Consider the following 17397-nt stretch of genomic DNA (forward strand, 5'->3'; position numbering starts at 1 on the left):
ATAAGGAAATTTTCCCCGACTGGTAGCGGTCACGAGGAGTGGGGAGTCATTTTAATATCGGAATTTCATCCCCGCACGAAGAATGGGATGAGCGGTGTTCCACAGGAATGGATGTAGACTGAGAAATGCTGGATGCTATAACGTTGAGACATACCAGGGGATTAAAAAGTCCAGCCCCTTCGGCCAGAAGTTTATAGCACTATCATGTATTCCTAATAATTGTTCATACCTTGTATGAACAACCATAAACGAAAATTTTGCTTATGTATTCTACCCTTTCAACCGTTCAACTGAAATTACTCAATTCTGACGCTGTTACGAAAGATATTAGAGCTATGAATATATAATATATATTATAATCATAATTATAATTATTTTTAAAAAATCATTTTCGTCTTAACTGGGTTTTTAAAAAGAGAAATCAAGACCGTAATGAGAATTCAATAAAAAATGGGCACTCACTCCGCCATTGTTTCGAGACAGTTGGTATTTCACCGTTATATAAATAATCCTTCCAGAAAATAAATAGTTTATCCTACATTCATAAATCAACCATATTATTAATAGACTTTGTATTGCAATTCCTAATTAAGTAATGGTAGTACGTACTCCTCATCATGACCATGCACTATATAATACTCGCTCCCATTTTATCGACTATTTAATGTCGAAACCGATGGCCACCCTCGGGCCGATTGTCGCTCGTGATTACGGGTTCGAGGGTTGTTTGTGTTTAGGAAGCCATCAACCCTTAATCGCATTCCTTCTTGCCCCCCTCGGGAGATTGCAACGCTCCAAAAACCATCTCCCACTCCTTCCACCCCATTCCCCTAGTGGACACTCTTCATTCTCAATACACTGTTGTATTACCACCCAGCATATCCCACGGGATGTCGTATCTCCTCAGATCGTAAGCAAGAGAGATGATACTTCCACCTGGTTAGGCATAAAAATAAGAAAAGGGAAAAAATCGAGGGCGTAAAATAAAGAGTTGAAAATTTGAATAAGAATTATTATACCTCAGGCCGAGTGGTTTTTCCCATCACGTTCTTCCCACTACGTGCATCCTCCCTGAAGGTTCAGAGAGGTGTAAAATGCTGGGAACAAACTTGCCACCCTCTCTGTACTATCTAGCCCCAGCCGCCGACCATTTTTACATCCAACAGCCATTCCTCGGAAAACTTTTCCCAGCCCCACACCCCCTCGAATAACGTGGCTGGACGCAGTCGAATAATTAAGACCAATTAATATTCGCTGCTCGTTGCCCCCAACCTTCCCATTCACGCTATAAGAGTGAGGGTGTGAGGTATGGAGTGAGTCTATGGACTTTGAATGGGGTCAGCACCAAAAACCCATCCCCCTTGATCCCCTAAAAAAAAACGAATTTTCCCGTACTCTTGACGTTTAGAATAGACCTGCGTAATTTTCCCTGCGATATCCGAGAGGATGGGGGCCCGTCAGGTGCAATTACGGGATTCTGACCGTACTCTATCCGCTCTGAACCCCTTCAACCCTCGCTGAGAGAAATCGAAGGGGTTGGAATGTACAATGGGGTGAGCTGAGTCTGTCCCACGCGTGAAATCAACATTGGTGCAAATAAATTTCAGTTGGCACCATTGGCCAGGGGGACAGAACGCAGGGGAGCGGTGAGAGTCCCGATTTATATATATATGGGGGAGAGTGAAATTTGTGGCTCTCTCTAAATCATTGTTCTATCCCTCCATTCTCCTCTGCGGATTGTGATCCAGCACATGTGATTCCAGCAACAACGAAATATCCACTGATTTCTGCGGCCCCATTGTCTGACCATGCACTGGGTTTTATCCACTTCCACTGTGATACATCCGATTCTCCTGTGCTCCAGTGAACTTAACCGTTATTTCTAGTTTGCGGTTGGAAATTTTCTGGATCTCTCATTGTTCAATGACAAAAGACACTTCGGCTTTATCCCTCGGCTCCAAAATTATTATCCCATTTTCCCGCTTTTTTTTTTGTCTTTTAATGCGAAACTCTTTGTGTGAAATATTTGGCAGTGATAGCATGACTTCACTCACACCGAGGATCATCCTCCACGGTATATCGCACTGGAAACACTCTCCAAGGATAAAGCCCATCCTTCATTTCTCTCTCTTTCATCTCACCATCTTTGTGCTTCATTTTTCTACTCTTTCTTGGGCACACTTACTTTGGCCCCTTGTACATTCCGCAGTTCCGCAGTTTACACTCCACCTCATCCCAGCAACATTCTTTATTATGCTCATACCGCTGGTATATACACTTGTGGCAGACGAGAAGGGAGCGTCGACCTTTGACACGAGGAATTTCAAAGGTATGAGTGGGGGGTTGAACTTCAGACGCGTAAACTTTGGCTCACATTATTGGAATGACGCACGTCTGTGCTAGATAGAATCCGATATCGATGGCTAAAAGTAACAGCGGTTCAGGGGAGTAACACTCCCTCCCACCATTTCAGAAAGGATAAATAATGAGAGAGGGTGAGAGTGATGAGCGAACGAGGTAGAAGAAAACAAGAGAAACGTAAACTTCATTCTGAAAGGACAATGCCTCTCATCCACCGTACGATTCAATTATTTTCACTCGGTCATAGTCTCGTCTGCACATCCTCCCCATCGTATCTGCAAAAGTCCTTAGGCCCCTGCCCTCTTCCATTCATAACAGAGGACTGTAATTCAGTTATTCCACGGGAGTTCCCTCCCGCCGCCGTCTTGGGTTATAATTTTTGTACAAATTCATTTCAGGAGTTTTACAAATTGGACGAATTATTTTTCTCAATTCATGAGGATTGGACAAAAGCCGGGAGGCAGAGTGATTGGTAGAGCTTTGGAAATTAGTTACGTGTGGCTTCCACGCGAAGACGTATTCCACCCTGGGGAACAGCCACTGGGGGTTAATTAAAAGTCCAAGGGCAGATCTATCTTCATCTCTTTCGGGGTCCTTTCGTCAGGCAATTTTTTTACCATTCTAGTCAATGGCTGGGTCTCTCTCTTGAAGAACCTTCATTCTTCGTTCATCTGAATTATGAATTTGACTCTTAAATAGTATATTATGAAATAATAATAATGAAATAGTATATTATGACATAATCAAGTATATTTTGGTCTTCGTGTGAATTTGGCATTTCAGTGAAGTTCTTCAGTGAAAATACATTATTCTATGAGAAAATCACTACGACTAGGTCGGTTAAGTTTTTCCATTTTCATCGTTGGTGATTTTTGTTTTTCTTGTGTACGAGAAAGCATAAAAATTCCCAACAGGCATTTTCGACATGCACTAGCGTTGAAGATAGTTCCAGCCTAGTAGTCACGTAAATATTTCCCCCAACTCCCAGACGGCACAGTTGTCTACCCTTGGAATTCACGGGGATCGGGATTAATCGCGAATACCTTACATACTCGATGCCATATCCATGCTGGGCATACCGAACTGCAGCACTAATGGACCCATTACCCTGGTCGCGTTCGATGTACAATACTCGCGTGTCGACACCCAAATCGATTACTCCTGACTAATCAGCTTGTTGTGCACTGCGTTGTAATTAACTCATCGCCATACACTGCACGAACGGTAATTATAATGACTTTGTCATCTGTTATTATTATCACCGAGCACACACATGAATAAACTATGTCAGTCGATGAATTTGGATTCATGAACAATGGGGATAATTTTAGCGACTCGACAGAAAAAAAAAATACTGGAAAAGTACCACACGGATAGGAAAATTTACCAATCAGTTCCGTAAAGTTTACATTTTGAGCTCACGATCTCTGGTATATGACGCAAGGATCTTACCTATATACCAGACGCTTGTTATTGTTGTTGTGTTGATCATTACCATCCACCCTGTCGATGAGTCAACACGGCTGTCGTAAGACCCCTAAAAAGCACGGTTCTAGTCACGTTAAAATTACGTGAAATTAAGTAATATTTACCTTTTTGGACGGGTTTTTTACTTAAAACAAATTCAAAAAAAATACGTGTGTCTATCAAGCTTAATAACTTAATAATAATAATCCACTGAATTAAACTAGTAATTAAACTAATATTTCAATTCTATACGCGCGGCGTTCAATCGAAACTCTCCATTTAATTGAGAGAAAATGTCATGTAGCCGTGGGGATGAAAATTATCTATTTTTTTTTTTTAAATATAAAACATACCGCAGCCTCACTGATGACAGGACGAAGAGACGCACAGAGGGAAAGGAGTAGTCGCAATAGACGCGAGCGACCGCATTGGAAATAAAATGACAGGATATGAAATGACATGAGGGATCAATTTAATTATAGAATCCCCGCAGGTGGATGAACAATTTTTCGGTTTAGAATGCTTTTGGTGGGACCCTCAGGCATGAAGCGTACGCACAACCGCTTCCAAATTCGAATCCGATCAGACCCCAATGCGTGGCCTCGATAATTCCAAGCGAATTTCGCATTCAAAAATCTGATAGTGATAAAAATATATTCGCAAATACAGAATCATAGGATCAAGAGGTTTAACTCTGGATCGAAAAAAAAAACATGAAAGAATCGAATTTCAGCAATTCGTAAGATTGAAGTAGGAAATAAATAAAAAATAAAATTCATTTCGGGGTTTCACTGGAGCTAGTCGTTACCCGGTATACTCAACATTTGAATCAATTTAGTGAATTTAAAATTTCCATCCCTTTTTATGGAATGCTTCCATCTCCTCGCCATTAATCCCAGAAACTTTAATCAAATTTGCCTTTCTCCAGTTGCCCAACTTTCTTTTACATCCGGCCTCAAAGAAGGATCGGCTCATTAAGAAATTGAAAGGGCACTTGTCCCATTCCAACTCCAGCATCGGATCTTCGACGAATCCTCGTTCCTTGAAATTGAGCCGAGAGTAGAGTTTCACGGTACGATTTACAGTCGGAATATAAGGTAGCATCGAAATATAAGATTTCTCATTTACCAGTCTCGTAAGGACCCCTTTTAATGAAGTAAATTGAGCACTGGACTGACGACTGACACTGGAGGAGACAATGAATTCACAGGTCCAACGGATAAATTTTGTGAATGAATAGAGAGCGCGGATTATTCATTCAACCTGAGGAGTCTTATCCTCCAATAACTTTAATGATCGCATTCCTATCAATTTGTGACACGCAGTTATCGGCATTTCTGCATTTCTGATGTCGCTTCCGAAAGGCTGGTCACTCCTCATTTTCATGACTCAGTGATTTCCGGAATTCACTGATTTCCTGTGATTTCTCCAATGAGTTCTGTGAATTTCTTAATCAGAATTGGAAATCATGACTTCTCATGATTTTAAATGTTTCCCCTGATTTCTGGTATTTTTTCATGATTTCTCAATTTCGAAAAATCACTGTAGAAATCATGAGTTTTTATTTATTATACATTATTATCAGAAGCTTTACAGAGGTCATATGATTGAAATTCTGAGGCGGACAGGCGTTCAAAGGTAATCACCGTCAGGAGGATTATAAGGGCCAGAGATCAGAGAATAAGAGAGTCAAAAGACATTTGAATGAAAGAGTCATAAGGTTCGGAAAGATTGCACGAGATAGCATGGAGGAATCAAACGCTGTAACTCGTTGGAAAACGAGAAAACGTGTTTAAATTTTAAGTTTCGACGATTGATATCCCCAACCCGCCTTTGTTCAACGACCGTGAGATAGTAGAGTTAAAACTGCGAATTATGTTTGTAAATTAATATTTGTGATTGCTGACTTATTCATAACTTCTTTGACTTCCGAAATCCCTTTCGGTTTCTTTGTGATTTTTAATGATCTCAAAAGGTCATTGAAAGTCACCATCAAAAATAGAAATCACTTGATTTCCAGTGATTTTTCTTGACTTCCGGTTATTTCTTGAATGATTTCCCGAAGTGATCAGCCGCTCTGTAGCTTCCTCCCCCCTGATCGCCAAAAAAAATGATCGAACAATTCATGCTATCCTCGAATGCCGAAGAAAATTGGCAACTCTAATAATACCTCTCCAGATTAAATGGATTCTTGGCAAAAATCCATTTGTTTATTTATAATAATCACTGAAAAATAGGGTTCGCTCGGCTTGAGTGGCTAGTGGTCACCAAGTGGTAATAGTCCCGCGACACAAACTAGTCAGCCTCATGAATACGACCGAAAAAGCAAAGTGAATAAGCAGGAGGAGAGGGTATCGACACCAACTGCATGAACCCTAGAAGAGAGACAGAGAGAGCGAATATAATACCCCATCAAGTTGTGGGTAGAGAAAGTTATAGAGGCTAGCAAGCACTCTAAATTTTTCGTCGGTCCAGCGTAATTACAGTTTCGGTGTTTTCAGCACCAACATATCCCCCGAGACCTGCTGGTGACACCTCGTCCGAAGTTCCATTCAACCCTGGACTGACCTCTCACCGTCCATCACCGTCCATACAGTGCATACAACTTCTGGAGAATTCCCCCAAAACCATAACCATTACACTCCCCTAAATTCACACGTGAACTAAAGACGAGAATGATTTCGAGTTTCAACCGCAGTTGTGCGGAAATTGGAATTCAGTGGGTTGCATGAAAGAGAATGTCGATGTCTCGGTTATATTAGACTTTTCGAAGAGATCCGCAATAAATTCAAGGGAAGGAAACTACCTTATTCAAGATCAAAGAGGATTCACATCATTAAAAGCCCCAAAGTACTACGAGTCGTGAACGATCAGAGATCTTAATCAGTTCATAGCGAATTCAAAGGCGAACAACGCCTATGACAAGAATATTCCGACAAAAGAAAAATCATTCAAGTGTTTTCAAATATTTCATTATCTCGAATACTAGTGATCTAAGAAGATATATTAGACATAGTAATTGAACATCAAAAGAAACAGCTTCATTCAAACTTAGGATTTCATTTCGATTTTCACGTTTTCACTTCACGTTTCATCAAAGGTTTAAAAGTCTCTTCGGAATGTTATAAGTTATCAAAGATCCCACTCATTTCTCGACAACTTCGGCAAAGGAGAATTCTAAAATAAAGATAGAGAAATCGGTTAAAGAAATACAAAGACCGGAAATGCAATTACACCTGAATGAATCCACAATAAAGATTTGTTGTTGGGCGTAAATATGGCAGCAACCATAGAGGGATATTCGCCCAACACTGGGGAAAATAAATCAAATTTGCGCTGATGGAATTAATTCATCTATCCTGAATTCGTACCAACTGAGGTAATCCTCGAGACTCTTGTGCAAACTAAAATGAACTTTCTGGAGATAGAGATTCGAAATATTCGTTTATATTTGTGCAGTACATGGGTTTAATCTCTGCCTCAGCGTCATGAACTTTATGTATGAGAAGGAAAAGGATAAATTCACATATACGCGCTTCAACGTTTCTATTTATTTTTGGTCGACTAATAGCACTGCATACTGTAACTTCGTCAAAAAAATGGTATGAAAAGATAAATGGATTAAAATATTCGATTCCGTTGAAAATTGGATAAAGGATAGCCATAAGAGAATAAGACATTTGTATTCAATAACCCCAGATGAATAAATTTACAATCATGACAATTCCCGAGGACTCGGTAAAGCAACGTTCACATGAGAATATTTCCATGTAAAGTTTCTGCCGAGAACGAAAACCTCCGGAGTCTCTTTACAACTCGTAAATACAAGTCGATACCCGTACGAACCAGAAGTCCCGGAAACTACCACCAGGATCCCATAAATAATGTTCTCCACCCTTTTTTATGTATATCCAGTCATTTCCAACAGGACTGACACCCACCCACCCACTAACCCCCATCTCCTCGAATTTTCCATCTCCCATTTTACTCCCACAGCGCTTACAATTCAGACGTAATCCTACACGTAGCGTACAAGCTTTTCACTGTGACAAAGCCAGATTTAAGGTGCGCTTTACGCAATACTACACTTTTACTCGCACTCATTCAAGGGTTTGAACTCTCCAATAATTTTATCACCCAGTACAATGCCAAACAAAAAAGAGAAAAATGAGATAAAAGCGGACAGTAGAAATAAATCTGAATTTGCAATTTCGTAAACCGCCACATTTTATACACAAGCGAGAAAATATATCTAATATAAATCTTGTTAAATGAGAGACGTGGGTAAATGTATTGTTTATATTAGGTGGTCAGTTGAGGTCAGGTGATACATGTGGCGATTGAGTAATCTGTACGGGGTTACCATCAAAAACTAACATTTTTCTGCGTTTTCATGGTTTTTGAGGGTATCAACATGTGGTTTCTTTGGGGCCGACAAACCGCCACGTCTTATATATATATAGATAGCACAGAGAGCGGTGTACTAACACATGTAACTCCCAACGTAATTGTTTTCCCCCAAAACGGTCTCCAAATCCTGAAATAAGGACTGAAAACCTACACACCCCGCCACACAACTTACAAGAACGATATGAGGGGGTTACACTACACTTTTTCTCGCACTGATGGATTTTACTGTTGAATAAAAATATGTTTCCTCAAATTCGCTTGCACCGTGTTTTTCCCGCCTATTAGGGGTTTATTTTTTTTATTTTAACCTATCATAACTTGGCTGAGTAAAAAATTAACTGGGCCTGCTAATTTGAAAGCCCTTTTTACTCGATGAGGACGGCCCCTCTGTTTATTCTAGGGAAGGGACTAATTCAAACTTATGTTTTTTTTCATTCCCTCGAGGGTAATCTGAGAGGGGCACTGACAATGCCCGTCATGGAGTGGATAAAACCAGCGACATCAGCGGTGTTTATTTGATAAGAATAAAAAAGAGGAGGTGGAGGGTGGTGACGAAAAAAATAGAGATTGAATGGGGGCAATGAGGACTGATCGAATGACCGAGGGATAATGGCGACACTCAACGTAAAAGTGGGTTTATTTGGAAAGCGTGAAAATAAGGGGAAATTTTTTTAGGGAGAGAATTGGTTGGCTCTTGAGGGGAAGCTGATGGATGGCAGACGTAAAGGAATTCCAGACGGTGTGAAATAAAATCTTGGGGAATTTCCGACTTGGAAGGAGTGAAGTGCGAGGAGAAGAGAAGTTTCGCCAACTGACACTCGATTTCATCGGTATAGTGTAAGGTGGGAGTGAAACAAAGTACATCCCTTAGGATTCTCTCCCACATGCATTCACTTCCATTCGCTCGAATCGAATTCACTCACCATGAAGTGCTTTCAGATACGCCTTCCCTGCGTTGATCAGTTGCCTCGCGCCGGGGTTGAACTTATCGAGAATATTCTGAAACATCAAATTATTCCATGATAAAAAATTATACCAGTAAACTATGGAAATTCTTTATTCATTCACGCAATTTTATGAAATTTCACAGAATTATTCAAATATATGTAGGATCAAAATCATATAGGAACAGGATTTGGTTATCTTTCAGGGATAGCGAAAATAAATATAAGAGAAAAATTCTCTACATCCTCATTCGCTATCAGTCAAGTTCGAACTGACTCACTCCTATTTCTTTGATCTTAGACACTAATTTTCTTTCTTTACTTTGAACATCATTTTCTCACTAACTCTCACTTCCTAATAATACAATCTTTGTCCCGGAAATGAGCTCATATGGCGGGACAAACACCACACTTATCTGGCAAAGAAAACTATCGAAACCCTGAACACAATCGTATTAAAGATGTCACGCTACGCAATCACTTTTCCTTTCACACTTAAATTTTCTAATGCCAGAGATAAATACTGACATATCCCGTTTGTAGATTGAAAAATATTCGATTATTTCCAGTAGAATTCACAGTGAATTTTCAGTACTAAGTTCACTCGTTCAATATGAACCGGAAGAAAAACGATGAAAAGGGTGAAAGTTGGCGATAAATCCCCAGGTGAATGTGCAGGATGGGTTATCGAGAGGTCCATTCAGAAAAGTTTGATAAAAGCCCGTTGGCGAGCGATTTGCCGAGCCAAGACGATCCACCGTAAAACTATCGTTGGGACTTTGGGAATTGTCGTGACGATCGAAATGCTTCGTTGAAGCGTATGATTATTTGAGTGAGATTTTCCTCTGATGCTTGCGATAGGAGACACCTGCGAGCTGTCAGTTGTGACATTTGATGAAAGATGCGAGGTCCAATGAATTTCTCAAAGGGTAACCATGCGAGACAATGTTACTCGATCCCATTCGCATAAATGGAAAATGCCGAGGGTATTTTAAGTATTGAGGATTACAAACGCGTTTATTTCGTTGGCATTTTCATTTGCATCAGTTCATATCCGTTGGAGCGAGTAACGTTACTCTTCGGGTTTTAAGATTGTATACGGAGGCAGTAGGAAGAGAAAAGAGATGCCAAGGCGCCCAAGATTGCATTTTCAATATTAAATCCAATTATCCGGTTTGGCGGGGGTGGTCATTTTTAACTTGTCAGAGTAATGGTGAAAGTTATACGGAAAAATTGCCAGAATATCCGACGCAAAATGTGATAATCTATTGTAATGATGGATGAAGAGGTCCAAGAACTCATCGATGAGCTACTTAGGGGAGACCAAGGCATGACGGTACCAAGGTACCCGGGACACGATGGGGTAGCCCAAAAATATTCGAAATTTTGAAAAGCCGTTTTTTCATGTATTATGCACAGTACCTGAAATAATCGGTAAAATCGGTTCGCAGTTGTTGAAACGTTACATTTTTATCAGTGATAGACTTATTGAAATAGAAAATTCGGAAAATTAGTACTATTAGCAATGAAAATTGATTTGCAATGAATGAGCCTTCTTCTCAAAGAAAAACTCGAAGGGAGAAAAATGATATACGTCAAGAATGAGAAACTGACAGTAACATTGATTCGAGATGGAGCCAGATTGGAGATCAGAGAATAGAGGAAAATTCGTGCGTCAATATATCACATTTCCGGGTAAGGCCGGTTGAATTTCGGCACAATATGGCACATCGAAGAAGGAAAGCTTACAAATCAGAAGGGAAGGTGGCATGGGTAGACGATAGGAAGGAAAGACGTTTCTGAGTTGTGCCGGAAATGCTGGTAAACCGAGTTTAATTTACCCGTCAGCAGGTCCAATCGATATCCGACCACATTCGACATTGCCAGGGTATGAGCCCCTAGACTAGCGATTTACCAAGTTGAACGAGAACGCCAAAGTAGCAGAGATATACCGGTCTTTACTTCGTCTGGAGTACCAAAGGAAAACGTGGACTCCTCCTTATATTCCATCCCACTTCGACATCTAGACACTAAATCGAGGAACACATACTGAAGGCGCACCAAACCAATTTCAATGGAAACGCCGTGTGGTGTAGTTATAGTGCGAAGGGTAGGGGGTATGCAGAAAGTACAGATTTCGAGGCATGAACCAGGTGACACCTTCATGGGTAGAATTTCCAAATCAGGATTTGCACTTGTAGATTGAGAAGGGAAGAGGACAAAATAAGGGAGCGTGGTTCCAAACTTCCTTGCATGGAGACGGAATTCATGCATGAAATTTTAGACATGGTAATGGCGCAATCGGGGGTGGTGAAAAGTTTCAGTTGAATAACGCATTAATTATTTCACGCCAACTTGCACTCATTTTATCCTCGACATAAAAAAAAAAGTTGTTAATTTTCTTTAACTAAACTGTCTCTATTCTTTCAATATTTTATGGTATGACAGTTTGCATAATTCTACTGGCAATTCTCAATGGAGAAAGCAACCTCTGGCATAACTACTGTCCGAGAGATACCGGTCAGCGATCACTGGAGAATGCGTAGAGGTGAATGATCGATTAGTTGGTAACCAATAATGCAAGAGGGGGCGGTAACGGTTTGGTACATGCAACTGTGAGTACATTGAAGAATGGGAGAGCGGTGAAAGCGAGGATACTTGGAAAAGAGTGAAAAATCGTGGAGAACCTCGTGCACGTGAGATCTTAACCCGGAAAATCTTGTGCAATCACCCAAGCGTATTACGTATATCTACGCTACGCGCCTTGGAAATATGGGAACCACGGTTTATCATTCCTTGCTTTTCTCTATGAACTCTAACAGATGTTGTCCGTCTTGCTTCAGTTGGCCATTTAGATGCTATCGGAGATGAGAAAACCGGTCCTACTTTTAACGCTGACATATATTCTAGGCCCTGGGGACTTCAGGATTGATCGAACTGTAGATATTATTCCTCGATATTGAGCTTAGCTAGGATTTTTCTACATTCTTTATAATCACACGGTTATTCACCTCCGCAGATAACCTTAAAGAACCGGATTTTTCGAGTGGGGAGGTAAAAGTATTTTGTTTTTATTGAAATATTACGTTTCATAGGGAGTTTAGAAAGTGGCGCCCTTTTTCTTCGTCTCTTTCTTATGTGTTTGATAAAAAAAATTTTGCGTTCGTAAGAAAAAAAATTGTATTACTTTCAAGATATTGCGAGATCAAGTACACCATTAAATCCAAGAACTTGATAATTTTTTTTCGAAATGGCAGTATAAAAAAATTAACAGAATGAAAAACATCAGAATACTATTCTGTCGCAGAGATTTTAATAATGTCCAGAATTTTCATCTTTCCATACTGACTGGGAAGGTAAGCCAACTTCAGAAAGTTTTCTGGCCTAATAGCAGTGTTGGAATTTAAAATTATGGAGGTCTTGGAACTATAAAATTAAAAAATCTCCAGGAACCCGAGAGAATAAGTTTGAAATTGAGGATAAAATAAAGGTTTTTCAACTCCACTAATAAAAAATACTTCCTTTACTTCATCCATTCTATTTCAAATCAATGAATTTAATATTGGCGCGATTATACAATGCTTCTCACCATAAGAATTTTATCCTCATTCCTCAGAAAGTAGCATCGTTACCTATCAAATCTATCCGTGACACTAATCAACAGATAACCCCGTGAACTTCCAAATGAGGACAATAAACCAGAGTTAAAGGCCTCTTATCGAAACGAATCCGTTATAAAAAGTATCGAATACATCAATGTCCCGCATAAAGAAAAATCCAATAAATCTGGTAATCAGATTCAAACGATCAATACGTATTGTAGTTGAGAACTCAGTGGTTATCCGATGTCGCTGGTTCAGCGAATGAAATTTTACGATTCCATCTGAGCGCTTGGTACGTCTTGATGGAATTCACTCGAGCGAGAATGGAAAACGAGGAATATCTCGTAATCCAAAGGCACAGATGGAGCGTAATTTTACATTCAACGATGGGTAAGTGGAATCGAATTTTATGAAATCACTTTCCAGGCTATCTCACGGTCACATGTATCGTGCATTCTCCATTAAATTTTTGGAGCACCAATTAAAGCTTATTGGAGAATGATAAATAATATAGAATATAAATATATATATATACATATATTTAACGGAATAATATCATATGGTTGAATTCAAGCCCTCGAGTGATACCCTTCCGCGGAAAATTGCATGTTTCGTATTTTTCTTGCAATCAATCCCGCTGAAAAAATTCAAATAATTAAATTTGATAATTAGTGTAATTGTTTAATATTTTAATATAACTCTGCGTTCAACTCTAAGGTATAGACGAGATAGATAGGTAAGGAAAAACATTACACTGCTCTCTTTACTAAAGGAGGAAAGGAATAAATAGAGTTGTTATAAGAGAGATGACTACACGTCAAAACTTATCAAGCAACGCCCATTTATCTCCTGTACGTTTTCATTTGCTCGCACAGTCCGACAATCAATCCCGATTTGACGTACACTCTGTCGTCTTTGATCTCTCATCTCCCAAAGCTTGAAAAAGCCATTTCATTTGGTCAATAATTTTAACCGATTTATATTTGAACTTGGTTTTAAATATCGAGGAGGCGACTTGGCACGTTTTGCTATTATACCGTTATGTTTCACGCCTTTCGGTTTGTGGATGAAGGATAAAAAGACATTCCGTTGGAATGAGATGAAAAAGTAATGAGGAGGAAAAAGATTAAATAAAATTGACCAATAAACATGCGATAGTGAGGCCTGAATGAGATGGTATAAAACGAATGCAGAGGGAGAGAGATGAATAGAGGGGGACGTATATCCAACAACTCTGGAGCTAATGATGAAGAGGAGACACGAAAATACACGGTATATAATCCTGCAATGAATGCCGAATAACGGTTAATCCCAATGCATGAATAGCCCTGGGACGTGGCATGTTAAACTGAACTCGCTTTCCAATGATTTCTCGTTTTTATCAGATACTTGGTTTTTTTATTTACCAATTACTTATCATTCGTTCTACTATTTTTCGGAGACATTTAAAATACATTCAAGTTAGCTGTTTATTTTACCGATCAAAAAATCGGATAAATCTCTCTATCAGATTGATTTTTTTTTGACTAACTTTTCCATTTAAAACCATTTACTCTTGCCCCATTTTTTTCATTTTTTAGTGCGTTTGATGCCGGACCTTTGTGCATCGGACAAGTCAATTATGGCAGCCGTGTCAGACTCGTTGAAAAAGAGTCATAGTTTTCCTCTACCTCGAATCTGATGGACTGAATTGAAATACCTAGACTGCCTCGATTTAATGTACTTCGTTCTGGTTAGAGTCAAGTTCAAATTATTCTCATGAAAAATCACTCTCCATCGCGGCGAAGTCTTGATGAATAATATTCCACGGATGGATAATGGATTAACGAAACCAAAACGAATTCAATTGATTCCCATCTATTCTGCCGATTATCTGCGCCGAATAACAAATTAAATATCGACCTCCACCCTCCTCTCGTCTAGCAGCGGCTTCCAATAATTGCGATAAATCCTTGACACGTGTTGTGTACACTACTCGATCCCCGGCCATATTAAGTCGATTAATAACGACTCCATTGATCAAAAATACGTCTTATAGTCAAATAATTAAATTGAAGTAAAAGCGAGGAATAATATTGAGAAAAAATTTGATCCTTAACCGGACGTTGTTAATGTAATTTATTTCCAGTTTCCGATAATTGAAATAAAAAAAATACATTTTTGATTGCTTTCACGGGAAAACTGTATATGCTAATAATTACACGTGATGTATACGTAACGTCTTGCATTTTTTGGTGGGATATATTTGCGAATTGAGAATAATCGAGATGATCATCATTCAATCTGCATTTATTTCTAGATCACTGAATATCCTGTTCTGATTCCATTATTCAAAATTCAATGGTCTAAATTTGATTGTTTGATATTGAAAGGAGTTCTAAATTATGCAGGATTTAATTCAATTTTTAAGGGAAACCGGAAATGTTTGAAAAAGGCCCAAAACATATAGTGTATTAACTATGCTGTTTAGTAATAACGACTGTTTTTTCGAAGAAGGAGAAATCTGTTATTACCCAGTGGCTTCAATTCATAGGTGCTTGGAATATCAATCGTGCACTACGCTTTCAGATAAAATATTACCTCAGAAATAAAATTTACGACTAACGTCGCGGGGTATCCTTCCGCCATAAAATCCGTCCATAGAAGCTATGTACGAGAACCGACGGTTTCACTCAGGATTTTATAGAAAAGTCGATGTACCATAACATGTTACATGAATGACACGGAAACATGATTTATCCCCAGTATTAAGAGTTTTTTGCATATATTTCTATACGCATGGCCTCTCCCCATATATATTTATCTTCACGGGGCACCGGAATTAATTGATTGACATGAGCCCCTGTGCTAATTACCCCGCCATCCAGATATTAAATCGGTGAATTTCCACTCACTCATGCATATTCCTGCAATTTAATATCGCCGATTATTTAAAATGAAATTCATCCCAAAGTCGAGGCCAAGCAGAGAAACTATAAAGCCAATATCAATGTTTGATGTAAGATTTCTCTGAATATTCTGTTGAATACTTGTTTTAGTCACTAAATATTTGACTCTTTTGCCTGGATATTGGAAATACATTGAAAAAATATCGAATCACTCAAATAATCCTTTAAAATCGAGCATTTTATAACTGAAAGGAGTGGAAAAATGCAAATTCACACGAATGAAAAAGATTAAAAAAGCTGTCGTCTCGCAGTATCGACAGGTTTCACGGGCTTTATGCCCACGTTGGGACGCCCAACGTCACGATAAATATAAGGACATTATCGATACGTCCATTTCCTCAACGCGTATTCTACCCTTGTTACACGTATGTTACCCGACGAGTGCAATTTCCCAATCGGAATCGATAAACGGATACAGCTATTCTTGACACCACGGCCTTCGGTGAACATCAAGGTCGCGGTGACCCGCCAATTGATTAAATTCTTCACTTGCCCAAGTGATTACGCAGACGGTGCAGAGTACCCCGGGGTAATTCAATCACGCTCGCTCCAACCACCGGACTCTCAGTTTCTCAATTCAGTTATATTAAGTAACAACTAGTTTGACCGAGATCGATCTCGTTCAACGCGGGGATGAAATGCCCCATTGATCCCGTCATCTCGCGTCTGACGTTAAATGAAATTGACGTATTCTTCCACCCCTTCAATACAATAAATCTGTGATGGCTTCAACCCCTTGGAAACATCTGAAAGTTCCCACCCTCGGAAAAAACACCCCAATTCTACCTCGTGATCTACCCCACGAAGAACAGGAAAAATGAGAACACAGGGTGAAACAAACACCCAAATCACTACGGGATTTGGATCGCCCCATGTTGACGGTTTATGGAGCGTTTCGTGTCACTTACGAAATATTTAGATTCATTTGAGTCGGTTACATTGACAGCCAATTATTTATAATTATCCTTTGATTGGTTGCTTACGTCATGAGGCCATGTTTTCAAATAAACAATAGATTGAAAAGAAAATTAACTGTCTGCAGTTTGAATGATTGTGAATAAAACTTAACGCAAAACTACTATCCTAATGAATTTTCCTCATCAGGAAATTGTCGTTCATCCGATGACTGAAACTACACGGGGAGCCTAACGAATTTCGTTACTCATTAGACGAAAAGGGGGATGAGAGTAGAGAAAGGGTTTGCAAAAGTTAACGGTGCGAGGTTTTGACGTATGTTGGTGGGAATGAAAGGGGTGAATAAACGAGGTACTGCGGGTGTAGGAGGAAGGAAAAGGGAGGGATGGCGAAAGCTCGATGTTTACGTTGTATCGAGTGAAATAAGCCACTGGAGGCGGGTAAGGATGAGAGGTGAGAGGAATAGGATGAATTGCCCTCTTGAATGCACGTGTGATGTGCATTCGCCTGAGCGCAAAAGGCGGCCGAATGGTGAAGGAGGCGCGTTTACCGTTAGAAACGAGAAAACCCGTGAGATGCCTCTAAGATTCTCAAACCGGTCCCTCATTCCCTCTCTTTTCATCAAACACACGGTTTCTACCTATTCGCGCTCGTCTCTCTAGAAGGTACATTCAGACGTGAGGAAAAATTCAATCGGCTACGCGACAATGCGAATGATCCACTGTAACAATACACGCGAGAGAAAAAAAA

The 17397-nt window shown here is 39.6% G+C and overlaps 1 protein-coding gene across 5 annotated transcripts in view; it reads right to left on the minus strand.

The window, feature by feature from the left end:
- Positions 1–17397, minus strand: part of IRSp53 (Insulin receptor substrate 53 kDa) — a 68273-nt gene that overhangs the window by 32687 nt on the left and 18189 nt on the right. For all 5 annotated transcript variants that reach the window (XM_011316714.1, XM_011316717.1, XM_011316716.1 and 2 more), the window contains one exon: positions 9162–9237. In XM_011316714.1, coding sequence (XP_011315016.1) covers positions 9162–9237 — 76 coding nt within the window. The remainder of the gene's footprint in view (positions 1–9161; positions 9238–17397) is intronic.

Source organism: Fopius arisanus, unplaced genomic scaffold (genome assembly GCF_000806365.1).
Source record: "Fopius arisanus strain USDA-PBARC FA_bdor unplaced genomic scaffold, ASM80636v1 scaffold00008, whole genome shotgun sequence".
Classification (NCBI taxonomy): Eukaryota; Metazoa; Arthropoda; class Insecta; order Hymenoptera; family Braconidae; genus Fopius; species Fopius arisanus.